This window comes from Manis javanica, chromosome 9 (assembly GCF_040802235.1).
Source record: "Manis javanica isolate MJ-LG chromosome 9, MJ_LKY, whole genome shotgun sequence".
NCBI classification, from domain to species: domain Eukaryota; kingdom Metazoa; phylum Chordata; class Mammalia; order Pholidota; family Manidae; genus Manis; species Manis javanica.
Window position 1 is genome coordinate 56,139,719 of NC_133164.1, and position 27,082 is coordinate 56,166,800.

At 42.7% G+C, this 27,082-nt stretch overlaps 1 protein-coding gene and 1 long non-coding RNA gene across 8 annotated transcripts in view; one reads left to right on the forward strand and one right to left on the reverse strand.

Annotated features, from left to right (window-relative positions):
- Positions 1–2,639: 2,639 nt before the first annotated feature.
- Positions 2,640–7,736, reverse strand: LOC118969040 (uncharacterized). The gene is made up of 2 exons (XR_005056930.2): positions 6,903–7,736; positions 2,640–3,397 (listed from the first exon to the last, which is right to left on the reverse strand). It is a non-coding gene; the product is annotated as an uncharacterized lncRNA (long non-coding RNA).
- A 17-nt stretch (positions 7,737–7,753) lies between these two features.
- Positions 7,754–27,082, forward strand: part of LRCH1 (leucine rich repeats and calponin homology domain containing 1) — a 197,901-nt gene continuing 178,572 nt past the window's right edge. For 2 of the 7 annotated variants that reach the window (XM_073212642.1, XM_037001975.2), the window contains exons 1-2: positions 8,142–8,280; positions 19,585–19,674. Coding sequence is in view for 4 of the 7 variants with exons in the window: in XM_037001971.2 (XP_036857866.2) it covers positions 7,977–8,280 (304 nt within the window). In the remaining 3 variants the exon portion in view is untranslated. Of the gene's footprint in view, positions 8,281–19,584; positions 19,675–27,082 lie in introns of all 7 variants that reach the window. The other 5 variants (XM_037001971.2, XM_037001973.2, XM_037001972.2 and 2 more) reach the window with 5 other exon arrangements.

Here is a 27,082-nt window from a genome sequence, read left to right on the forward strand (position 1 = left end):
TGGCTCTGCAGAGAGGGTTTGGGAGAGAACTGGTCTTTCATTAGGAGCCAGTTTAATTTTCTGTCTTAAACACCAAGCTATATGTTTTAAGACATATTGGATTTTGCATTCTATAGAAGGATTATAAGCAGATGGACACATCTGAAAGAAAAAACATCACTTGTAGACAAAATCAAGGTTTCAGTAGTAGGCTAATGCACTACTTAGGGCTATAAACCAAAGATCAAATATTTCTGATCATAATGGGATACCTGCCCTGTGATTTCTGATTTGGGAATATTTTTCATACATCTTCCTTCCCACTTCCAAACTCCAGTCATACTCACAGAAGGTTTAGATTCTTGACCCTGCAGCAGACAGGGTCAAGAATTGCTACTTTGGCATACTAGTGTTCTTTCTTAGATCTCCTGACTTTTTAATTCCAGGCTCAGAGGAGGCACCTGAGTCCTTCTTTCTACTCAGATCCCGTTTTTGCCTCCTCCCCTTCAGGGATGTGATACTTCCAACTGGCCACTCCAACCCTCACCCCTCTCCTCTTTTCCGGGGTGCTCCAGTCTTACCTTCCTCATAGGCTTTTCCTTCTCTTTCAAATCTTCCCAGATCTTCGTTATCTAAAATATTAAACCAGTTTTCTCTTCTCTATTTGCCTTTTAGTCACCCTATAATCTTTTTCCTTCCCCCTGCCCCCATATCCTTGGAGTAAATAACTTACAGCTCCTATTTCTACTTCCTTTGCCTCTTGCCTCTACAGTCTGGATGCTGTCCTGGAGCTGCTCTCCCAATGCCAAGGCTTCCCATGCTCCCCTCCTTTTTGTCTCAGACACTGGATATAACTGCAGGCCAGAGACAGGGCTTCACTCCACTAACCTCCAGGACCTAGTATTGACTGCGACTTAGGGGCTCAGCAAACCTTCACTCAACACTGAAGCTCTTCCGGCGCCGGCTCTCCCTTCCATACACTTCTCGCCCACCCATTCTTTTGCTTGCCCTTTGCCTCATTGGAATCCAAGCCTGCCTCACCTCATTGAGCTCTGTAACAATATTCTGGCTTGCTTCTTCACTTCTAATTCATCCCCTAGAGCGTTGTATCTCTTATATCTTCCCCAGAGCTCACTGGCAGTTCCCCAGGGCTATTGATCCAAGCTCAATCTCCTCAAGTAATATCTTACAATGTAATTAATTATTGCATAATAAAAAGTTATAGCTGTGATAGTGAAACATTTAAACTGAACAAAAAGGTATCCAGAAAGGTAGGTCTCTCTCCCATCCTGTTCTCCCAGTTTTCTTTCCCATAAGCAATCACTTTATATTCATCCTTGCAGAGATAGGCTGCAACATACAAGTGCTTCCTGATTAGGCCAGAGTTTACCACCATGCCTGGGGCCCTGTCTTGAATCCCAGTCAACTGGGCTGGGATTCTAATGGACATTTCTCCCAGAGTGGGGCTCTACCATCCATCCTCCCAATCACCAGCTTGTGATTTGCTTCAACCTGAAGGGGCCTGAGACTACCCTTGCTCTTGCTAGACTGCCTGAGGCTTCTGGTGGCTGTGATGGACCTACAGACAAGATACTCTCCTGTGGCTACTGTGAGGGATTCCAGCACTGGGCACCCTTGTTGGAGTGAACCTCCTTCCTGGTCCACCCTCCAGTCCCAGTCCCACTAATCTTGACTTTGCTCTTCTGCCCCAACCAGAAATTGAAGGAAGTTCTAACTGGTTTTGGTTCTGAACCCTGAACAGGTAGGTTGTGTGACCTGTTGACCTGGTTTGACAGGAGATAAGAAAGAGATGACTGAGCTCCTTTGCTTCGGCACTATTGCTGCATTGTCTGGCCTCATTCCTAAGTATGGCCCCTTTTCAAATGATGCCCTGGAGTGATCTGAGAAAGAACTGGATGTTCTTCAGGATTCTGTCAGCTGTTAAAACCCTGTGTGCATGAACAGCGATAACATTTGGGCGCAGAAAGCTAATGTCTTTGTGGCCAAAGTGCATTTCCTCCTATCCAGGGAGAGCAGTGACTCCAGGAGCCACACTCTAGCTCTGCTTTTACTAAGCAGTAATGACAGCCTTGGATTTGGAAAACGTCTGTGTAATGACATCAAGAGTCTTAAAAACTGCCTCTGGGGAAATAGAAATTACTGTTGTAGTTAGATGTAAAGCAATTTAAGTACAAATAGGAAGATATTTTGTTCTTTTAAAGCCACCTAATGAACTATAGCCTTGGAATGGTAGTTGCTGAGGGCGTGCTACATTAGGAACACTTGGCATCATTTAAAATATTGATTTAGAAGCAAATTTTGATCTGTTAAATTGTGATATATTACAGATGACATCAGTGAGAGAGATTATCCTAATCTAGGGTTTCTCAATGTATGGTCCACGGATAAGAGTCTTGCAAGAAGAGATTTATTGATGAAATATATGTGAGAAAAGAAAAGCTGGATGTAAAGCATCTCACTCTGTTGTATATTTGCAATGTGTATTAGCACATTAAAGAATCTGAGAGGTCCCAGAGTAAAATAACTTCTAAACTTCCTTATTAACCCAAACTTCTTTGGCAATGAAACCCTTTATGCACAATGCCTATTAACAGACTGGAGAATGAAAGTTAAGAGGAACACATACTGGACAATGCTGCTTCAATTTTATCCATGTAAGATAAACTATTTATTTATAAAGAAATAATTGGTGCCTTTAAATATGTCATGTAATCATTATAATACAGACCAATAGCATAATATGCATTATATTATAAACCAATAACATAATATAAAGAGTAGGTAAAATATTTAGGGGAACCTAACCAAGTCAAGCTATTATCTAATATTATCTATGATCTAATATTTACATTCATATCTTTAAAAAGCCAGTTGCTTAAAAATACATTTCTTTACAAATTCAAGTCCTGTTATCTGGTACCCTTCAGTTCTTACTTTCCAGAAACTTAAGAAACTACCACACAGGAAACAGAAGGTCAGGTATTGGTCCTTCTGACATTTTTTTCCTTATAACTTATTTAAGGGAATGTCAACCTCATTAAGTCAAAGAAATTCTTTTCATTACAATCAGCTTCTTGCCCTGAGGGGTACAAGCTAAATCTTCCTCATAGGTTCTTTCAAAATGCTATTATGACTGATAAGTTTTACATTAACATGTCTTTCTGCTATTATATCTCATATACATACTTTTTAAAAATGTTCAAAAATAAAAAAGTACATAAAATTGGCATTTTATCATGAGAACAATTATATTTATAAAATAGGACAAACATTAAAGCTTCTATAACTTGTTCATTCACAGGCAGCTCCTCCAATGTTATTCAGAGAATGGCTCTAGAAGGCAGCTTCTTGGAGAATCTTGATGCCCAGGTTTTGTGGTTTCTTTGTTTAATAGGCACTGCAGTGGAAGAGAAGACACAAATAAAGTCTCCCTGGTTCAGGAGCTAGAGGTTGGCTTCTGTCTCCAGGAGAATGGAGAGAAAGAGGCAGAGTGGGGCCGGGCAACATGGCAGCGGCTGTTGTGGCTTTGCTCCCTAAGAAGTAAAAACGAGCCTCTGTTTGAGGGTTGGGGATTCTTGGGAGGCCTTGGAGTGGAGAGGACAAAAATGCTGAGTCTGGACAATAGTCAGTGGTGAAATATTTCAAAATCTAAAGGTGAACAAATCCTCTTTTCAGACTTATGAAAATTTCTGGAAATGAGAATATCTAGAAAATAGAAAAGCAATGGGGAAAGAGACACAAACAAACCATACACTCTCACAAAAATGTGTAGGCATTACATTAAATTACAGTTAGTGTGAGCAAAGCTTAAGAAAGTGCCTGAAGGCAAGTAACTGGAGCTAAGTATGACTAACTTTGAAGAAAACCAGAGTTTAAGTAAGTAGTTCATAGGCTTTTTGATATAACAGGTAAGTACCTTAAAAAAATCAATTTGGGAGCTGACTCTTTTCTTTTATGCCAATAAGGGTAGAATTATTTGACTAGAATTTATTATCATTATTACTATTGTTCCATTTTTTTCAGTAGTAGTCCCACCTGTATATACACAGTCCAACATTTGTTTATTTTTTCTTATTTTTAAAATTGACATTTGGCTGATATAACACAGTCCAACATTTACATGCAATTCTTGAAACTGCATTCAGCATTGTGAGAAAACTCAGGACATTGTCCTAATTTTTCTCATTTTGCTAGGGTCACTTCGTCATTAACCAACTGGTTCAGATTAGTGTTTTAAAATGTTAGCAAAATCTCCTAAACATGTGCAAGATAGTATTATTATCTTCAGAGAAATTCATGTTGGTGTTACCCTGAATGTACTTAAAAGCTAATAGATTCAACATACCCTGATCATTTATGGATAAATACTTACTGGTAAATATTTAAAAATACAGTATAAAGAGCATGCTTTAGTACTGAGAGCATGTGGAGGTAGTAACCAGAAAAGGGTCGTGTTAATCAGGGAATATTCTTGCCCTTCTCTTTAGGAAACAGGAAACTGGAGAGGTTGGAGAATATCAAGGTAAAACATATGAATAAACCCTGACCCTACTTGCCTTTGGGGTCAAATGACAGTTGTTACATGGTTTTGATCTTGTGTGCTTTTGCTTAAATTTTCAGGAGAGTCTGATGGGTGAACTCACCTGCCTGGACCATGTGTCAGCCCCTTTTGCCATTAGCTGTGGCAGGAGGGGCCAGTCAGAGCCATGAAGGACAAACCTGGCTGACCACGCTCACCTTCCGGCAAGTGCTTGGAGCTCCCTCTGAAAGGGTATTCTTGATAATTTTCTGAGAAGCTGGTAGGGACTGAAAATTCCTACTCACATTCATCTGCCATTCTTAATAAGTTTGATTCTTATAAGCTTGTTTACAGCTCCATTTTTCAGGCAAGATTTAAAGGGGTGGGTCTTAAATGTGGAAGAGTCTATGATCTGGTATCTTTTCTGAGCAGAAGAAGATAAAAAAAATAAGTCCTGAGATTTTTTGATTTACTGATGAAGCTGATCATTTTTTTTCCTAATCACCAATATTTTAAACTGAGAGTATTTCTATTTCCTCCATTTTATGAATCAGTTGAATTTTGTTAACTTTGTGAAATGGTTGGAAGGTAGCGAGAAGAAAGCATAAAAAAATAGTTTGTAAAAAGATTATGTGGATTATCGGAAAATAAGGCAATAAAAGAAAACAAGGGGGTATAAAAATTATGGTATTTTTTTTAACCAGAGTTAAAAAAAAGCAATGATAAAAAGCTATGGTAAATTGAATATATTAATTAGAAGTCTTGGCTGCATTGACAGAAAATCAAATAAAACTGACTTAAGCAAACAGAAAGTGTGTTATAAATATATTGGATATCTCATAGAAATCAAAGCTGCCAGCGAGGAACAGCTAGAATCTAGGATTTGAACACAAGCAGGAGACTCTGTTCCTCTGGGTGCTCTTATCATTTGCTCAGAAGTCCACTTTTGGACTAACCAAGATGGCTAGCTGAGTGGATGTAATAGCATACCTGCTATCAGTGAAGTAAATATATGGAATGGGGAATGTGGAACAGGAAGAGGGTACTGTTTTCAGAAGAAGTAAAAAAGGGTATTAAACAAAGCAGAGATGTCCACCTTGTTGAAAAAGTAGTGAAGAAGCAAGACAGAGAAAATGGCTTGTCAAGTTTCTTGAATATTTAGACATAATAAAGATCAGTCAGCATCAAGGGTCAACTACTCTCCCCCATTATAAAGAAATACGCCTTTGTTCAGGGACATCATTGCAAGGATGTACCAACAAACGGCAACCTGTAAAATCCTTGGTCTATAGTGCAGTGTTTAATTGCTAATATTCTTTGTGCACTCATCATGTACAAAGTACTCTTCTAGATTCTGGGATACGGGGAGGGAGTTACAAAGATGAATAGTTCCTTCCCTTAAGGAGTTCATACTTTAGTAATCTGTAGAAGGTAAAGGGAGCTGTACTGACTGGGTCAACATAATGTAAGGATTGATCATTTGTTATGAAGCAAATCCTGAAATCATATTCCATCATTTTCTCTAAAGAATAAATTGTGGTATCTAAAAAAAAAATACATGCTCTATAGGTGCCACAATTGGTGGTCTGAACTAAGTTTTCAGTCTGTCAGACATCCTCAACCATACCCTACATGCTGGTCACACAGATTGGTTTTAGCTGGAGACTAACTGGAATTTGTTTCTGTCTCTCTCTTTCTCACTCGCCTTCTGGGGAAAGACCAGTGACGAAAGAGGAAGGTAGGTTAGTTTGAATAAGTGATGTTAAGTGTACTTTCATTTACTAATATTAATATTAATCTTTAAACCTAGTTTTTAAAAGTTGGGGAGGCTGAGGGGAAAACAGGTTGGTGTGAGAGGTTTGACGGATACCAGCAGGTGGCGCCTGTCTCCTCCGCGGAGATTACAATGTTTTATTTTCAGCCGAGAATCCTGCAGGAATTAAGTGAGACTATGCACACAATCAAAGCAAGGATATAGATCATGCAGCCTTTAGGGAAGAAAGACTTTAAATCCATGAAATCAAAAGTTCTAGCCTGTTACCCAGGCGTCACCTTTCCGCTTTATCACTTAAAAGACTGGCCCTCCTACATTGAAGGTCGTATTATTTTCGAACTTAACTCGCATTCTCATTTCCCTTAGCTAAATTGTTCAGTGATGATCAAACCATGGATATCGAACAAAAATAACGGCCCTAGAAAGCTGGAGCTGAAATTTAGGAAAAGAGTGGGACTTTCCCAATCTTCCAGCTGGTCTGCCCTATGGTGTCAGATATTCTGTCGCCTCTGGTGAGCCAGCCTTGGTCTGGGCAGAGTATGCAAGTGGCCATGTCGGTTCCCAGGCCCCAGAAGGTCAAGAAGGTGCACGAAGACACACGGACAATACCTGTGCGCAGGCGCAAACTTCTAACCGTTCCTTGCACCACTCAATTCCGGGGCTTAGTCAGTTAATAGCCAGCCCCTCTCTCTTATGACAGTGGATTCCGTCCACCATAAAAACTCCCCTCATTTTGAAAGTTCTTCCGGTCTGTGTCTGGTTTCATACTTCAGAAACGCTCAGGGACCCTTCTGCCCAACTTCTGTTTGCTCTGGGGTTCTGCCAGGGACTATACAGGAAGGAGGGCAGCCCTAGAGTGGAGGGCTACAAATTCAAATCCAGCTTGACCTCTGAGTTGCGTGGCTTGCTTTAGACAAGTTTCTTATTTTTCCTCTCATGGGGCTCCTGGATTCATGTGATAATGTAGACTACCCAGACCAGCGTTGGCTCATTGTCGGCGCCCAGATGCCAGGGGTCGTCTGCTGGCTTACCCCTACAGTGAAAAATTGTCTTGGGGATCGCTGAGTCAAAAAGCGTGATACAGTTCGCATAGTTGAGATAATCTCTCACCTCCCGTGATCTCACCGTATTTCAAATCCCATCTATTGCCTCGCCGCCGTCTTCTCAGACCCCCTAAAATCTCTTCTTCCCTAAAACACCCTGGGCATCAAAAAGAAACCCAGGGGCGTTCGGCGTGTAAATGAAAGAGAACCCGCGTGCAGACGTCCAGCCCCCCACAGCCGGGATTGGCAGGCCGCGCGAAGCGACGCAGCGGGGGCGGCGGAAAGCTCGCGGCTGGGCTGACAGCTTGGGGGAAGGAGGAGGAGAGAGCAGGCGGCGGAGGAGGGGTGAGCCACACAGAGGAGGGAGCAGGGGCGGGAGGAGACACATGCGCGCTGCCTGCCGCCGCCGCGGCTGCAGTACTTAGCTTCCTGGGGACAGGAAACCTTCGCGACCGAGCTGCCACTGCCGCCTCCCCGTCCGCCCCCCACTCCGCGCGCTTGCCACACCCTCTTCTTCCAGCATCCTGCTTGGAGCACTGCAGGCTCTCGGCCGAGCTGCCGTATCCCCCTCCCGGGGGAAAGCTGTGACCCCCTCCCCGCAGGAGCGGCGGGGCGGGGTTGGGGGTGGGTGCGGGAGAAGATGGCGACGCCGGGAAGCGAACCCCAGCCTTTCGTTCCTGCCCTCCCGGTGGCTACTCTGCACCCACATCATCATCCCCACCACCAGCACCATCAATACCACGCAGGAACCGGGTCCAGCGGCGGGGTCGGGGGAGGCGGCGGCGGCGGCGGCGGGGTCTTCAACCTGCCCTTGAACCGGGGGCTCGAGCGCGCCCTGGAGGAAGCGGCCAACTCCGGGGGGCTGAACCTCAGCGCCAGGAAATTGAAGGAGTTTCCCAGGACAGCAGCCCCTGGGCACGACCTCTCTGATACCGTGCAGGCAGGTAAGAAAGGGTCGAGGGCCGGCAGTGGACGTGGGTAGCTGTCTGTCGTGCTTTCCCTGGCGCTGTGGCCAGTCTGGGATCCGGTGTCGCTGGGCGTCTGTCCATCGGCCAGTGTTCTCCCGAGTAAGGAACCCGCGTGGGCGCGGGAGAGGCGGGCCCGGCAGAAGGCACGGTGGCCACCGCCTCACCCGGAGGCCGGCGTAGAGCGCTGGAAGAGCTGGGGTGCGCCCGGTCGCTGTGCCCGAGAGCGCGGGTCTCGGGCCACGCCGGGGAAGTGGCCGCGGGGCTGGGACTTGCGGGCGCTCTGCGGGCGCGCAGTGCAAGTGGGAGGTTTCAGGGGGCCGCGTCGGCTTCCTGGGTCTCAGGCAGGGGCCCGGGAACCCGAGCGCCGCGTTTGCGCCTCGCCCCAGGGCAAGCCCTCCTTGCGCCGAGGCGTCGCCCGTCCTAACGCAGACACCTAACAAAGGTGGTGCGCCCTGGGGCGACCTGCGGGCATCGGCGTGATGCGGTGAAGTACCCCTGAGAAGTCGTGGAGAGACCGGGCAACTTGGGGAAGACGCTAGGACGGGAGGAGGCTTCCTCTTCCTGCGCCTGTGCGGGGAGAGGCGCTGCGATCGTCGCGAATCCGTACCGGCAGCCACTTTGCAGGCGGTCGGCGCCCTTGTTCTTTGCCTTTAGCTAAGCCGCCCACACGGTTTGGTTCTTACCTCGGAGGCTGCCTAGTTCTCAGTTACCCGATCTTTGCGGGGTCCTAAAAGGAACGGCATAGCATATTTAAAAAAAAGTAAAGTGAGCAGGTTTTCCAGTGTGAGCCTGACAAGTTGTAACTCGCGCCAAAGAGCAGCCAATTTTTTCAAGTTCTGTCATGTGTAGACAAATTTCCGAGACTTCTTCTTTCTCTTCGTTAGTTAAGAGTTACTGGAGCGGGATCTATAAACAGGAAGGAGGGTGGTGAAACGCGATTCGGGCCTTGGGATTCTTACAGAACAACTGACTTGGTTTCCTACCGTCGGGCTCAGCTCCTCCGGGGGTGGGGTGTGTGGGAGGGAGTTGTATCTAGGCAAGCGCCCAACGTATTCCAGAATAGTGGGTGCCCCATTTGGGAACTTCTCCGCAAGCCTCCTGTCTGTCATCACCTCACGGACCGGGTGTCAGACTCCTTGGATAGCTGGTTTGACACTCAGCTATCTCCCAGTTTCTTTTTGTGGGGGCGAAGCAGAAGCAGTCGGCTTAGGGAGCTAGATTTCCGGTGCCGTTTCCCTCCTTTAATTCAATAAACATTTTCTAGAGTCTTAATGAATGTTTAGACAAAGTTCTGAATTCACTGGAGGCAAAGAGGGCGGCTCTTCAAGGTCATGAAACTTTGTAATTTGGGTTTAGGGATAGTCAGAACCGGCAAAAAGGAGGGAATTTCCAGAGTTGAGCTGTCAACAACTGGGGAGTCTCTTGATAGGATCTCTTAGTTACATTTTCTCAAGTGGAAGTTATTCCAAGAATTGCCTCAATCATTAACTTAAAAAAGTTAAGTTCTAGTACTCTTTTGACATAGAGTGTACCATGAACTATGAAAGGGTTGGATATGAGTGCAGAAAATGGAGTTGGAATGACCAATAATAACAGGTGTTTTTATGTTCAGTAGGGGGACTTGAGGTTGTTTACCTGCTTCAGTTATGCTGATGTTTATTACTAAACTTGGGTAAATTGATGTGTCTGCTGTGTTGGCATTTCTTTGAGAAGACCCGTGTTTTTAAAAGCATAGACCACCTCTCTCAGTTACGACCTTGCCATGTGAAGTAAATGCTTAAAAATATTCCTGTTCTCTTCTCTTCCTTGCTTGTTGGTGAGCTTAGGTTGTTTTGTAGTTTTTAAATTACGAACCTTACTTGCACATGTTTAATACTCAGAAAATTCTAACTAGTGAAAACTCAGAGGCTTAACATTAACTCCCTGTCAAAAAATGTAGTATTAACTGTGGGAAGGGAATGCTACCAAAGTGTGTAGAAACTTAGAACAACCCAATAAAGATAAAGAGTTCTGTGTAGCTAGCTATTTTACATGAAATTTGACTACCCCAATGTGTTAAAAAGTTGCTTCTGCACACATCTTCGCCTTTGGTCAAAAGCTGGGTGTAAACCAAATGTATTCTGCCCTTTGTTCTAAAGAAGTATTTACTGAGCACTGTTATTTGGAAGAACAAAAATCAAAATAGAGCAAGAGTTAAAATTACCTCCACTTTTCACAGTGTTGACATTTCCTACGTGTAAAGAGTCTCGTGGAGCAGAGAGTGAGTGGTAACATATACAGTACAGTAAAGATAGTGGTTTCTCCTGGGTTAATATTTAGTTTACAGACTATTGTTTAGAATCAGAATGTCACAATGAAGATCCTTAAAGACCTAAGATGTAAAGTGTACTTTTTCATTAGTTTTGTAAGACAGGAAGTGATATAGAAAGCTTTTTTCTCACTGTTCAGCTGTATAACGCAGGCCAAAATGTTCATGCCTTGTGACAGTAACTCTCCTTGGGCAATGTAGCTTATCTGAATGGGGTTGAAAACCCAGATGTCAGCACAGAAACACAGAGGCCCTGGGCGGCTCAGTTGGTGTGTAAGCTCTGTCACTCAAGTACTACACATTTTTCTGTGTATGAAGGAAATACACAGAGGGGAAAAAACCTCTCAGGCTCTTACTTTGAACCTACTGATTTACTCAGATTTGAGTCAAAAGAGTTTGCTGCCCTTTTGTAGGTGAGAAGGGGAAGAGGCTGAGCCATGCAGGTGTGGTGGCACAGGTGGCGCTGGCTGAATGGGAGGAGTGTGGCCAAAGGAGCCACATGGCACTTTGTGCGTGCATTTCCCTCTGTGCCAAGTACTGAATCTACATTATTGCACCTGATACCCATCAGAAGCCCTTTAGTATCCTCATTTTTAGCTAGGAAGATTGCCATGGAGATAAGTCAGGTAATGTGCTCAAGGTCATACATACACCTACTTAGGCAGTGGAGCAAGGACTGGACCCTGATGGTTTCACTTGAGAATTTAGGTTCTTGACCGGATTCCTATTAAACAGGAAAGGGGTAGAGAGAAGTAGAATCTGGGAGGCTGTCTGGAGGCTCATTCAACCAGTGTGCCAACCACCATTCTAGGTACCGGGGATACAGCAGTGCCCAATAGAGCTTCTCTATATCCCTTCTTAGGCAGTTTTCATTCTAGTTAGACGGGGATGGGAGAAAAATGAAGAAATTGATTTTGCAGAATGAATAGTAAGTGTTATAGGATAAACATAGTATCTTGGTTTTAGAAATATACAAGGTGACCTGAGATAACTTGTAACAACAAGAGCATAATAATAAATATAAGAGCAAGTAATGAATATAAACTGAACATAAAACTGGGCCCACACACAATTAGGTGCATCAGGAAAGCAAACTGTTTTTCTAGGGCTGATTTCTTAAGTAGGGTCATTTTGGGATGCAGACACTCAAAACGGTATGAAAATATGACTGAAAACAAGCAGACTGAAAAGAAGTATATGAAAAGAAAGGTTTGTGTTAGGCTGATTGCAGGAGGGTCTAGAAAATAAAAAGGAAGCCTTTGGACTTGGTGTGCAGCACAGTTATTGAAGGTTGTTCTTATTGAGGAGAGAGTGGAGTGCATCATTGCAATATCTTTGAGGTGGCTGGACCCAGGAAGACTATATGGGAAGAGCTTACCCAGGCAGAAATATAGAAGTGCAGCATAAAAAAATACTCACCGAGATCCCATGTGTGTGATTGCCGTGTACAACAGGAGGTGCAGAAGGCAAGACAAGACAGGAATGCATGAGACACTAAGTAACAGTTCTGGGAAACCAGGGAAGCCTCAAGACAGGTCCGAGTGAGATGCCAAATGGCATAGGTAAACATTGTCAACAAAATTCAGAGGAAGAGGCCATTTCAGTTAAGCTGATTTGGAGAGACTTTCGTAGCAAAGGTAGGATTTGGGTCTGGTTGTATGGGATGGATAGGTTTGGAATGGAAGTGCCCACAAACATTCTGTGGTTGGGGAGATGGTTCCAGGATAGAGAGTGAGAACCTGACAGGCTAAGATTTGTGAATAAAAAATAAGAGAAGTCATTTAAATCTGTACCTCTGGTTATATCTTCCCACCCCACTAGCCACCATATAATGGGGTAACTGAATGCCAGGTTATTAGGACTCAGTTTTAAGGACTCTGGAGATGGCTAAGGCCTGGGATTTGTCAGTCTATAGGACTGGTGCCCTGGCGTGTCTGCGTTAGCTCACTCAAATGGCTGTCCAGATTAAGAGAATTTTCTCTGAGATTTGTGGGCAGGCTTATCTGCTGAAGACATATTTCTGCACCGCACTCCCATCCTACAGCAACCGAGTCCTTGGGATATTAGCACGCTTTAGTCATTGGAATTCAGGACTTGATAAGTCTGTTCATTCTGAAGAACATGTTCTCTTTCATAATTTTGGCATAAGGGTTTTCACTGCAAATGTAATGAAACTTTTTAAATCATTCTGTTTTCTTAAAATGTGTGTTTTTTTATATCCAGTTTCAAGTTATTTTTCAGCTCTGAATTAAATTTGTTAACAGCTCTGTCATTTATTGTGGTAATCACTATCATATGATATCTGTATTCATTACACATATTCCACATACTTCTCCATTCATGAACACTTAGTCATGCCGTTTTCTTTCTGATTATTAATTTTTCTTCTGTTGATACATTTCTTCTTTGTTAAGAGGTTTGGAATGGTAGAAGACTTCAAATAGTAGAAGCTTTTAGAACAACTAGGACTCTATATGGTGGCTCCAATCAGGTCCAAAGATGCTCTTGCACGTGTCTGTGGCTGGCAAAACCAGTCTCCACAAAGGTGCTGCTGTCGTCATTGGTTGTGTTACAGGCTGCACTTTATCAAAAAGGTAGGGGCACACTAATCATGTTTCTAGAATAATAGCTGAAGGTATGGGCCACAAAACCTCTGGGAATTTTTGGTCTGTGCCAGTTTATAAAGGATCAGCTCAAGGTTTGACCTTCATCATTGGAATGATTCTACTGGATAGTTTGTCAGTCACTATGACATCTTTTTTGACTTATGGTGAGTGTATGTTATCAGACCAAAATTTGGCACACCCCACCATTTAAAATTCTTTATTGAAATTATTGAATAAGATTTTTTTCTTGAGCTCTGTTGCATGCAAACTTGAGTTATTTCATGCTGTGGCTTGGTAATCCTTTGGTGTAAGCATTTAAAGAGTTGTTACCTTTTGAAACCCATTGCTGATTGTTGATCAGTTCAGAGGCCAGCTTCCTTTTACTCTTGCTGTTCTTCTGCTATGTACAAAGACTTTTTCTGTCCTGTTAGTCAACTTCATCATTGCTTGTGTAAAGTTAAGTTGTTTCCCTCCTTTGTGTGTATTTTCATATATACATATATATAACATAAAACCATATGCAAATATATATGGTTTTTATGTTTAGATGGGCTACATTTATTTTCTCTTAATATCTTTCCAAAGTCATCTCCCCCCAGGTGCTGTATTGAATATGCTTTTCTAGAAGCTTGGTAATTTAAATGGCAGAAATGCTGTTAACTCATCTTAAGGTGGCTGGAGGTTCATCAGTAAGGCCACATAATTTGAACTTTTTTCTAAGCCTCAACAAAAACCTGTTTATGACACTACTTTCCAGATTTGGCTTAGCTTTTTGGAAAATTAGACTTCTGCCTTAGAGGGACATAGGGGTAACGGGCCTGGATTTAGACCTTGTCATGCCATCAGCTGGTGGATTCTTTCAGTGATTGAGCCAGTTGTTGGCATTAAGGTTATTTGGTATTAATTGCAGTGATTATTTCATAATTATAAGATTATAATCTATCATAAAAGGTTTAAGGATGTAAGACACAAAACCCAACTATATTTACATATCTGATGCCTTCATTTATGTTTAATTTATAGGAAGTCAGGAGGCTTCTGTTACTGTGTTTTTGTTGCATGCAAGTTTTCTTGCACCAGACTTCGCAGTTGCTATGATATCTCTGATAGGTTTTTTCCTGTGTAATGTGAATTGTTTAACCAAGAGGAAAAAAAAAGCCAGAAGGAAAAGAAAGAAATAAACTTGAGGAAAAGTAGGCCTGCTAGACACAAGCTTGAAGCACATATTTGTGTTTTCTTCATCTCATTTAAGAGGTCAGTAGTAGTGCCTCCATATACTGTAGTAGGGAGTCATACATTTGGAAGCCATCTGTTGCCACAGAGTAATTCAAAAATAAAGCAAGATTGTTTACATGAACAGAAAGTTGAAGGACTGTGAGGGTTTGGCTTCTCATGCTTTCTCCAGCAATACGACTGAGGGGAAATGCCTTTAGAATCAGATTTCTGTATATATTCATGGTTTTTACTGACTGTATCCTCCTTCACTGGCTGTGAAGGAGGATATACATGGGGGAAAATGATTAGATTATGATCGCATAACAAATTACTTAATTTGTATAACAATTGCTTGATTTGCATAACAAATATTTTATATTTTTGTTTTATGAGAAATTATTGCTCCTCTGTTAATATGATATTGACACTGAGCCAGCTCAATTATTTACAATTCCTAAAACTCTCCCAGGACATCTTTAAGTCACCAGGGTCAGGCTATACAGTTTTTGGGTCTTCCTTGGTGTTCGCCTCCTGTGGCTCTTCCTCAGCCTCTTTGCTGGGTGGGAACCTAAGACCCTGAAAGAGGAATCAGGGCTGGGGGTGCTCCATCCAACTCAGTGAGCCTTGAATTTCCTTTGTCACTGTTCTCCCCAAATGGGCAGAAAAGAGGCCCCCTCTTAGTTTTTTTTAATTCTCTAGCTTGTCTTGTGGCCTTGAGTTTTTGACAGCCAACCCCTGCAGTGCGAGACATGCTTTACTTCTTAATGTATCTGCCTGACATTCTCTCATGTTCCTGCTGTTGGTGCCATACAGCGTTAGGAGTAGCATCAGCGTGGGTAGCCCAGCTCCTCAGCTTCCTGCTGACCTGACCCACTGCCTCTCTGCAGGCAACAGGGAGAAGGGCAGAGGTAACATCAGGCGCACACTGCCTGGCTCCGCCTTCCTCTACATGGCCTTCGGCTCCCTTTTTTCTACCTACCCTACTCTGATTTTGTCCAGTCCCCAAGCCTGCTCAAAATAGAGAGCCTCCCTGGCAGCCCGCCTTACAGGTCTGAGCGCAGAATCATGCGTAGCCTTAAGGCACCTTTGCATTATTTCCTTATGCATTTTTTGTTAATTATTGCCTTCTTTTTGCTGTGTTTCCCATGTTTATGTGTTTTCCTCCTTTACTGGTATGTGAATCTGGCTAGGCAGGGCTTTCTTTATTTTTATATATGCCCTCCATGCCTATCACAGAAAGTGCTAGATTACTGTCAGTACACTCTCCCATCTCCTCCTTTCTGCTCATGGCCCACTCTTCATCTGTACTCTTAACCCATTATCTGGGATCCGATATGATGTCATCTCCTACCTGTGCACAGTTTGCTTATCCCCTGCCATGTTCTTGGTGCTGACTTTATTTTTTCTCACCTGGCATCTTTTTACTTCTCAGCATAACCCACCGTATAAGTTTGTGTGGGGTACCAGAACAAAATACTACAGATGGAGGACTTAAACGATATCATTTATTATCTCAGTTCTGGAGGCTGAGGGTCCAAGGTCAAAACTTCGACAGGGTGGTTTGTCCTGAGGCTTCTCTCCCTGGCTCATCGGCGTCTCACCTGTCTGGCCTTCTCCCTGTGTGTGCAGATGGCCTTTCCTCTGTGTGTGAGTGCCTCTCTCTTTGTGGGTCTGGATATCTTCTTCTTATAAGGACACCAGTCACAGAGAATTAGGGCCTATCCACATCAGCTCATTCACCCCTTAGTCACCACTTTGAGGACCTGATCTCCAAATAAGCAGTTCTGAGGTATTAGGGGTTAGGGCTTTAACATATGAATTTAGGGGGACGCAGTTCAGCCCAATATGCACTCACCCTTGGTGTAGCTAGTAACTACGGCTCCTCCAAGCCAGGGTAAAGTGACTTTGTATCCATACGAGGCTGTCTTTCCATGAGGCCAGCACCAGCCCTGTCTTGTTCTCCATCCCATTCCCAGGATCCAGTACAGTGCCCACATTGCTCCTGCCTAATCAGTAAATGCTATTGAGCAAGTGAACGTGCTGTGGTGGGGGAGGAACCACATTTACCCTTAAAAATGGGTGACAGGCCCTTCTGGGTTCCCCACCTCACCATCTCTTACCAAGATTCTCAAAGAAATTTAGAATCTTCTTTTTGTTGGTTGGCTAGTCCCTCAAATCATTCTATCTGAACAGTCATGAAAACAAAGATAAGGTCACTTACATTGACATTTCCAAGTATTTGAAAAGCAATATTACATGCAGAGTCAACTGAGTTATAATGAATTCTGAAGGAGAGGGATGGGGGTTTTATTGTATCAAATATTGCTTGAAATAAGTAAATAAAGTAAAACTAAATTGTTTTTGAGCACCTATCATGTGTAAGGAGCTGTGGGTGATTAAGAAAATCAGGCATAGTTCTGCTTTAGACTTTGCAGAATTGCATAAGGATTGATGAAATGATGTATTTGGAAGTACTGTACATGTGCAGTATTCTCATTAACAGGCTTTCAGACACAGCCTTTTACCTCAGCCAGTGGGACTTCCCTTCTCTCTCATCAATGTGTCACAGAGGTCGAACATCAGGTCTCTTGAGCCTCAAGGACCTGGGCCCCTATCTTGGCTTTGTTGATTACAGACTGTGTGACTCTGACCAGATCACTTACACTCTGAGCATTAGTTTCCTTACCTGTAAAATGGGAATGATATATACGTCAGAGTTGTTGTGTGGACAGTGATTATAATAGAAACAGTTGACGTCATCCAATGCTTTTTCTGTGCCTGGTATTGCTCCAGGTGCTCTATATGTAAATATATGTATAAAAAATATATGCAATATAATGTTACCTAATTTAGTTCCTGCTAATATTCTCTTTTGACTGTAGTAGGAGCTGCCTAACTCCTAATTCTTCTAGCTCTTCTCTAGGCTCTTCCCAACCTCTTGCATCTGGTTCAAATTCATCTGTCTCTGAAATACCTTTCTTGACTACTGTAGCCTGAAGAGGGAGTTTAGATCTCTAGAAACTATCCATTCACATCACTCCCTCATTTAACAGCTGGGACACTGAGGCCCTGAGAGCTTAAGACATTTGACCTTGGTCACACAGCAGGGGGCAGGTGCCTGACGCAACACAAAGATCCTCAGCCTCACCCTGCAGAGCTGTTTTCTGTGGAGCCCGAAGGCTACATTGGGATGGATGGAAGACCTCCTTCCCTCCTTAGAGTTCTTGGGTCAAACCCACCCAGACGTGCCATGGGGAAGGTCCCTAAAGAACAAAAAAATACTGTGAAACCTTGAATAACGCATGGCTCAAAGCTGTGGAGAATAAAATACAAAGCTAATAGGGGTTACAGAGTGAATGCGTTAGCCCAGGATTTTACTGCATGTGGTTTGTGGGACATGTATGGGCCCCATGCAAATTGGACTCCAGATACTAAAAGACATGTTGGGCAGCTCCTGACTCACAAACTGGAGGTTCACAGCCTTTCATAGCAAGGTTTTTCTTAGAATTTGGAATACATTCTCCTGTGAAAATAAAGGAGTAAGTGGTGTTTTGGTTCTCCAGCCAAGCCTCTATTTAACCCTAGCAGAGGTGGGCCTTTGTGTCAGTGGTGGTTTCTTTCTGTTTCTTTGGATAAATGCAACCTCAGCTCTGAGGTCAAGGTTTGAATCTGCAGATCTTGGCATCAGGCTGTGAAAGAAGCTGCTTCTTGGGGATAATTCTCTGCCCTCTGGCCATTCTAAACCAGTGTCAGGAAGTTCCCTTCCCCTCTTCAAGGCCCCTTGTTCAGTGGGCTGAGAAGACTGGGTGTCCCTTCCCACTGATAGTGGGAGCAAGGGTTGGCATAACTCAGAGAGTTCATCTCCGGGGCTCAGTGAGGCCTCCAGACCCAAGAGGAGTTGGCTCAGGAGATGCCCCTAGAGGAAGAAAGGCAGGGATTGAAACAAATCTCAACTGTAGTTTGATATTTTCATATATTATCTCCCTATTTTATTAATTTTAGAATTTGAAACAAATTACTGAATCTGTCTAAACTTCAGGTCTGTAATTAGTTAAGTGTGAAAATACTTTTCACCCAGAAACAAAACAGCATCATAGACTCATAGACACTGAGAAGTTACTAGTGGTTACCAAGGGGAAGGGGTTGGGGCAGTGGAGAGGAGGGTGAATGGGATAAAGGGCGCAATAATTTGTAATCACAATGTAAGCTGGTCATGGGGACGGTAGTACAGCGTGGAGAATACAGTCAATGATTCTGTGACATCTTTCTACGTTGATAGATAGTAACCACACTAAGGGGGAGAAGATATGATAATATGAGTAACTGTTGAACCACTGTGCTGTACATTTGAAACCAATATAAGATTGTATATCAATGATACTAATAATAAAAAAAAGAAATGGAGCCACACAGCAGTATCAGACAGGTACACTGAAATAGACGTGCTTTAGGTGTTCAAAAACAGAGTTTTGATAGACATCTTTTGTAGAACATATTGTTGGGGGGGATTAACCATTAAGCCTTATCTTTAGTTTAATTGCTTTCACTGTGGAGAATGATCCATTATAGAAACACACCAGGGTTTGCATTAAAAAAAAGAAAAAGAAAAATACTCCTCACCTTCAAGTTATTGTGAGGATTCATGAGGTAAGATAGAGTACCAGAGCAGAGCTCTGGTCTGCCACAGAGTGAGTGATCAGTGGATGTTATTGGCCTTCCTAGAGTCCCACTGGGGTTATGTGTCAAAGTTTTCTTCTGTAAAATAAATCACTGGAAGTTGTCATGTATCATTAGCATAATGGCTGCAAGCACACTGTGGCTGGTGTTCGCCCTGGTTCACAAGGACACAGCTAGTACTTAACCTCCCTGTGTCTCAGTTTCCTCATCAGTAAATGGGGGTTAAACATCATAGGATTATTGTGAGGAGTAAATGAATGCATGTGTAAAGTGCTTAGATCAATGCCTGGCATTCACGCTTACCATTGTATTTGTTATCCTTTGTTACCTTTAGAAAAGAGATTTGATCTTACAAGGCACAAAAAGATTCAATTCCTAGAAATATTGCAACATTAATAAAATGATCTTAATGTCCAGAAAGCTTGAGTATACCTGCTTTCAGCATGTATAATTGTGATTTTATTCTTTTGACAGTCTTTGGAGGACGGTGGAGTAGGCGGTATTGATTCTTCCAGCTCTAAATAGTCAGAGCTAAATTTCAAGTGCCGGAACCCAGAGCAGAAGGTGAATGCTTTCCCTTGTGTCATGTCACTCATGAGTGGTAGAGCCAGGACTGCCCCTTCTGAGTTCTTGGGTGATTTCCATTCATTCCTCAACATAACAGTGTTCTTAGCTCTGGTTTGATTTTACCAGGACAAAGAAATCCTGAGGGGACTGAGGCTAATGGAGAAAGATAAGTTCAGCTTCTTCCTTGTGAGGACTGGGACCCATACCAATGTCACACTATGTATTCAGGTGCAGGGGGCTGGGGACCAAGACTTGTTCTTGGCCTTGGGATTGAGGGCTGGGAAGGGAGAGCGGACACTCAGAGGAGGGCTTGGAGTGTAGCTCTCCACATTCTGGGAGAATCCTGCCGTTGATGTAAAAGCTTTTCCTAGTTCAAATAAATAAACAAATGGATCACCTTTTTATGCTCTTGGCCAAAAACAATTTGTGAATCTTTTTTATGATCTTGGCAACTTCTTTGAAGATGTATAGCAAATAAGTCTTTAAGAAGTGAGAAAATATCTGTGAGGAGGCAAAGATTAAGAATAAATATACAGTATAGATTTAAACATATGTCTTCTTTTCTCACAGAATTTACTTTGAACTTTAATCAGAAGTTATTTCACTAAAGCCTTGCAATAGGTTCATTATCACCCCAAAGTTACTGAAAGGGAGATATTGTCTGGGCCCAGGGTCCTTCAGAATGTCCCCTCATTCAATCCTCACAACTCCCTTTCAAGGTAGGTCGTGTCCTTGTTGCTGAGAAGGAAATTTATCAGTTAAACCAGCTGAATATGTTTATAGATCTAGTAAAGACAGATCCTAAACTGGACTCAGAGCTCTTGTTGAAGAAGTGCTGGAATCTCTTGCCAGGCTGTATAATGGACCAGATTTTGCAATAGAATCAAGCCCTAGAGCATTGTGAGAGGCAGTCCTTGGGGTGACTCAAAGATCAAGGATCTTTGAACCCACATTTTAGACTAAGATGATTTCTCCCACTCATTTGAAAGTGAATATAGGGGACCTAGGTTTATGCAAGGGGAGTTCTAGTCTTAATCCCTACCTGTTTGTAATGGCCAGTTATCGGCTCCATTTCTAAGAACTATGTTGTCAAGCAAGCAATGATTGCTAGTTTTAAAAATTCTCCAAGGTGTCTTTTACTTAAAATGCAAATACATATTAGGGGTTTTTAGTTTTGGTATAAATCTTGTTAGATTCTAGAAAATGTGACCTAATTAAACAGCCCATTTAAAGATTCCTGGATTTTCTTACCTCCTGTTGACATGGCCATTAGGTAAGTGGCCTAGTAGTTTACTTCTAGAACATTCCCTTTGTAAGGTAAGTGCTTATATTCTAAAAGTTATTTTATTGAGTAATAATAATTGATTTGATTTCTAAAAATGCATGTTATTCTGTAGTAAAGATTCTTCAATGAATTAATTTTACGTCTTATAAATGAAATAGAACAGCAGCTCATTTTGGCTAAAATGAAAGCACAGTTTATGGTTAAATAACCACATTTCTTTGTGTTTATGCAAAGTGATCTAGTTCAAAGGAATCTCTGCAATTTGAAAGCAAATAGATCTGTCTTTGTGCTGTTCCCTCGGAGGTGTGGGTGATAATCTCTACATGCAATTTAAGGCAATTACAGTTTTTTCTGGTCTTTAGAAAGCCTGAATAAAATAAGAGTTAACTTTAGTTGTACTAGTCATTCCAGAGGGCATAGTCTTATAAGAAACTCTTAGCTGTGGTTTGTTCAGGTATTTACAATTAATGCTTTCTTGTATCTATGCGGTACTTTCAAGGGTGCCATGCTATAACTTGGTGAATTCTAATGTGCTGAAGTCCAATCTGTTTAGTGAAATTCAGCTGGTAGCTGTGAAGACTTGCTGTTGCTCCCCCATCCCCACCCCCAGAGTCCTTGGAATCAGTATGTGAATGAAGACTTGGTATCTCAGTATGAAATCTACACACTGAAAATTCTGTGGCAATGTACCCTGATATAGCCTTAATGCCTGCCTCTTGAGTGAGTGACAAAGACAGGTACCCCAGCTAAGTGCTTTCATAATCAGGCAGCCTGGGTCTTTCCAAAGTGATTTCATAGTTTCCATGTGTGTACTGTCTTGTGTCTCAATGTTTAGACACCTTCTCTCTGTCAGCCAGGCAGCCTTGTTTGTAATCTCTTAAAGCCGCATGGTAGATGGGCTGGATGAGTCCCATCACCTTTGGGTAATGACTTCCACTTTCAAACATATCACTCTGTGTAATTCTATGCCATGCTTTTTCATTTTTCAAAAGACATACGATCACTGCAGACATCACAAGGGGTGCTCATATAGGATGCTCATAAATAAGTGTCATCCTAAATTCAGGATTGCTGGGGACAGTCTGGTTTGTATCTCTTGCCCTGGCCTAATGAAAAATGGCACCTCCTTTTAACACATCCCGATTTGGATGATAAATAATACAGTCACTCTGCTCATATGGAGCCCGAGACACCATCTTTTAAGAATAAACTGCAATGAAGACAAGTAAAATGACTTGCCCCTACTCCCAGCCAGTCAGTGTCAAATCAGGCCTGGAATCAGAATAGCTTATCCTGTCATCTCCCTCATCTGCCGGGACTGCTGCCCTTGGAAGGAATGATAGTGCTTGGCGGGCTTGTCTCTTTAACTTGCACACCAAGAAACCCTCACAGGAAGGTCTTTGGCATTTGTTGTAAATTTTAATGGGCGAAATACAGCATTCATTTTTAAATTATGAAATATAGCATACATAGAAAGGGGTCTATACAAAAGGTAGGCATGATTTAAATGATGACAGTAAAATAGACACAGGGACAGACAGGAAGCTGGGACAGGGGGCAGAGAGGGGAGTGCCTGGGGAGGTATAAGGTACAATGGAAACCTTTGTCTGGATTGTAAGGGTGAGTGCACAGGTGTATGTATTTGTCAGAAGTGATCAAACTCCACTATTTAAATGGATGTCTTCTGTTTGTATATAATAAATTATATCTTAATAAAGTAGACTAAAAATATACCTGTATACCTGTTATTCAACTGAAGGAGTAGACCATTCCCAATACCTTTTGAGATCTTTGTGTGTAGCCTATCCTCTCCTGACAGACTGTTTTAAAACACAGAATAGTTGAGGTTTTATGACCGAATCGATACCTACTGTTAGAAGACTGATTTTTCTATTTTAGTGAGTAGATTCTTTGATCATCATCTTATTTATTTTGTAACAGCTTGTTAACTGTATAGTCACACTAATAAAATATCCAAATTCTGTTGATGAGTGCTATTTTATTTTATTGTTAGATAAAACTGATATTAAGCCAAGTTTTCGAAGGTCACTGGAATGTTAGCTAATAAATCCAAGGCCAAAGAACATTTCTCGTGTACCTACTAGGTGCCCGGCACTGCAGACAGGATCTCTTTCTTCCCATCAGCCTATATAATAGGTGTCCTTTAACTTAAATTTCACTGAGTGAAGAAACTGAGGCTCAGAGATGTTAGGCAGCTTGCCCAAGATCCCCATGTGAAAAGCGGACGAGTCAGGGTTTGAATCTCAGTTGTCCGACTCTAAAGCATTTGTCCTTCCCACCAAGCACACTGTCAATTGGAATGAACCGCCTTTTCCTGGGAGAAGTGGAACACTTTTGGCTAGCTCCCTGGTTGTGTCCTGCAGCCCTGGGACCATGTGGCATATCACTTCCAGACTTCCTACACCACAACTGTGATCAGGCACACGCCCTGCTGGCCTCCTCCTGTGGCCCTCCCTGCCTGCGCACCCAGGGTCAGCTGCCTGATGCGGATCTAACGGGCCTCCGGAATCTGGCGCCACCCTGATTATCCTACTGGGTTTTCCTCACACCCCCTCATGGGCTCTGTTGCTCCAGCTGCTTTGTTCTGTAATGTCCCCCATGTTCCAGTTAAGTGCTTCTCCTTCGCCTTTGATCATACCTTTCCTTTCCTCTCTGCATTTGCCAAATAAAATAGAACAGAAAACAAAACAACAAAAAATAAAACTCCAATTCTCTCATCCCTGCCACAAATCCCAAAATCTCAACTCCTGCTTCTTGTATGAGGTCCCAAACCCCAGCCTCCTGCTCCCCCTTTACCTCCATCTTCTCCCAACTTTAGACTTTTGGTCTGTAGCAGGTGGTTTAAGTAATTGAGTTGTCTCTTAATTGTTCTTTAATGTCATGTCTTTTCACTCCAATTAATAATAATAACAGTAGGAATGATAATTGCTTTATTTATTAAGTCAGGTATTGTGCAGTGCACTTCAGGTGGCTTTTCTCATTTAATCCCAAAACAATTATAGGGAGTAAGTATGTTTTCTCCCTATTTGATTAGTAAATCAAGGCTCAGGGAGAAATGCCCAAGATCACATACTAAGTGGAGAAACTGGGACACAAATCCAGTTTAATTTGAGAGGTCACATCTTGTTCTTTGCTGATTCCTTGAAAAGTCTTTGAAGAGAATGGAAAAGAAGAGACACTGATGTTTACTGTGCCTTTACTGCATCATGTAGCACAGATGATTTAATGTATTATCTCACATGACCCTTACCCCAGTGCTAAGAATTAGATATCATGGTCTCCAAAAACCCAAATCTCAGTTTACATAATTTACTCAAGGCCATAGAGCTGATAAGTGGAGACATCAAAATTAAACCAGGTTTTTCTGGCCCTAGAGATGCCTTGCTCTCTGCTTGAGGAACTCTGTGTTTTTTTTTTTTTCTCCCCAGAGGCTTTTATTTCTTTTTTTACTCTCTCCAGGGCCTAGCTGGTTAGTAGTAGCAAAACTTTTCAATTAATTATAGGTTTATAGGGGGGAAAAAAAGTTCCCTTTATTCTGTTAGGACCATGAGTGTATGAAGTATTCCACTAGGGAAGGGTGGAACCTATAACAAATGTTAGATTTTTAGAAGAGACTGTGTAAAAATAGAGATGAGGTGGAGTAGATTTGTGAATGGCATGGCAATCAGAGAATTTTTGCTTATCTTTTACTTTATCCCTTTCTGAATTTTACTCTTAGTGGAGCAGGAGTGTCTAAAATTAAAAGACAAGAGAGGATGACTTAGTATTTCCTGTTCAAATGTTTCAGGTGCTGTGCTGATAGCCAGTCAGCCTATTTCCCCACTCCTAACTGCGCCTCTCAGTGCAAGAATTAAAAGCTAAGGGCTGGTTACCCTGGGCCAGTCCTTTCCTTGATGGCTTCGTAGACCATTAAAATTCACTGTAGAGCTCACCCTTCAGAGTAATTAACTATTTAAAATACCCAGACAAACAAAAAAGGAATTCTTTTATGTTTAAAAATTATGTTACAGTATATTAGAATTTTCTTGATCCAAACACATTCTCTACCAGCCCAGCTCACCTGGCGTATCGCAGCTCTTTGTGCAGGTAGCCCAATGTGGTGAGAGGCCAGGTCTGCATCAGGTGTGGGCCCTGAATCTTAGAATATGCCCTCCACTTTCGTTTTTATCAGCAGAATGCTTCTCTTGAGTGTACTGCATGCCAAGAGAACAGTTGTCAGTGGTTTTCACAGTGATGCATGTTAGCATGAGAGCCAGAAGAGACTCAAGTGTAGACTTTTGAGTGATGGGCATCAACTCAATCTTCCACACGTGGCCCTTTGTGTGCTTGGTAAGCAGAGATGTGCTAGCTGTGTGCGTGTGGGTATCATCTCGCAGGCTCTGGAGCTTCATAGAACGCACATGGTGTGAGAACTCTCCCAGAATGAAATACCAGAGTGCCCAGATCACCATGCATTTGTCACTGGCTTCCATCCCTTTCTTGCTGTAACCATCCAAAGAGTTTAAAACCTGATAGCAGTTCAGTTAATGGCCTTGGAGTCCAACAGATCAAAGTCAAATTTCTGCTCCATCATGTATTAGTCGGGTGACTTTGGGCAATTCATGCACCTCTCTGAGCTCTGATTTTTCATCTGCAAAGGGAAAATAATAAAACCTGTCCCATGGGGTTGCTGTGATAATTAAAATAAATTCAAAATACATGGCATTTAGCTTGTGTGTGTGTGTGTGTGTGTGTGTGTGTGTGTGTGTGTGTGTGTGTCTGTGCGAGAGACATTGGTAGTAACTGGTTTTTGAACTATGATGCCTCCAAAGAGGGGACTATTTTTGGAGAAGAGGGATCTTCTCACAGCTCCCAATCGCCATCCACCCAAGCTGGGGACTTGCATCTGTCTCTGTCACTAATCTAAGGAATATTTCTCTTGGCTGACACAGTTGTCTCCCTGTTTCCCTGGTCTGTCAGCCTGAGGGTGGGGCTGCTTGCTGCACCGCTGTCCTCCTCGTACTCCCTGTCCTGGGCAGTGCCTGGGGACTCCCTCTCCCAGCTGTCTGCAGGGCATCAGTGGTACCCACCCAGCCTGGAAGACTTTGTCTCTCCCTGGTGGCCTGGTTAGCTGTAGCCGCTTTGAGGCTGTGGTCCCTTAACCAATACATTTATAGTCCTATGGAGCCATCGTGAGACTCCTTGCAACACTTCTTTCAGCTCTGTGACTTTAATAGGGCCTATAATAGGGCGTGGTGTCTTAGTTCTTGGTGAAAGGTAAAATGGAAGGAAAGAGAGAGAGAGAGAAGGAAAGATAATGGAAGGAAAGAGAGAGAGAGAGAGAAGGAAAGATCCTGGTTGAAAAGCAGGGTGATGGAAAGCAAATTCTGTTCAGTAATATGAATATCTTAGAGCAATGATTAACAGACAGGGATAGAATTTGGAAAAAACACTTATAACCATTATTTTCATTATATTGACTAAAGAAAAAAAATCTCATAAAATCTTCCCAATTTTCCCACTGCAGAAGATAGAGGGAGAAGGCAGTGTACAGGGATGTGTGAAGGAAGGAAGTGACACATTTGCAGAGACTTCTAAAGGCTTTTTAAGTCCTGCATTCACACCTCACACTTCCTGACTTAAGATGTGCTGTATTATTTTATTCATTCACTTACGTAAGAAATACTTATTAGCTCATATTTGTGACCTGCTGACAAGCTCATCCCTTCCCACTGCTCGTCTCTGTGTGTGGTAAGTATAGCATGTGCACAGCGGCCTGGGACCACACCGCCGCGGCTGGGATTCCTGCTTCTCTGCCTCCTGGCCTTGTCGCCATGGCAAGTTTCATGACCTGTCTGTGCACTAGTTCCTTACTTGAAAATATAAATGATAATAGTACCATTTCAGAGGGCTCTTGAGAGTCAAATATGTAAGGAGTATAGACCAGTGCCTGGCATATGAAAACACTCAGTAATTATTGGTTATTATTATTTGTTTGTTTGCTTCTTCCTTGTCCTTCTCCCCTCCATCAGCAAATGCTGAGAAAGACCTTGTTCTACTTTTTCTTTTATAAGTAGTATCCCTAGTTCCCAGGACAGTGTCTGGCCCAGGGTAGGAGGA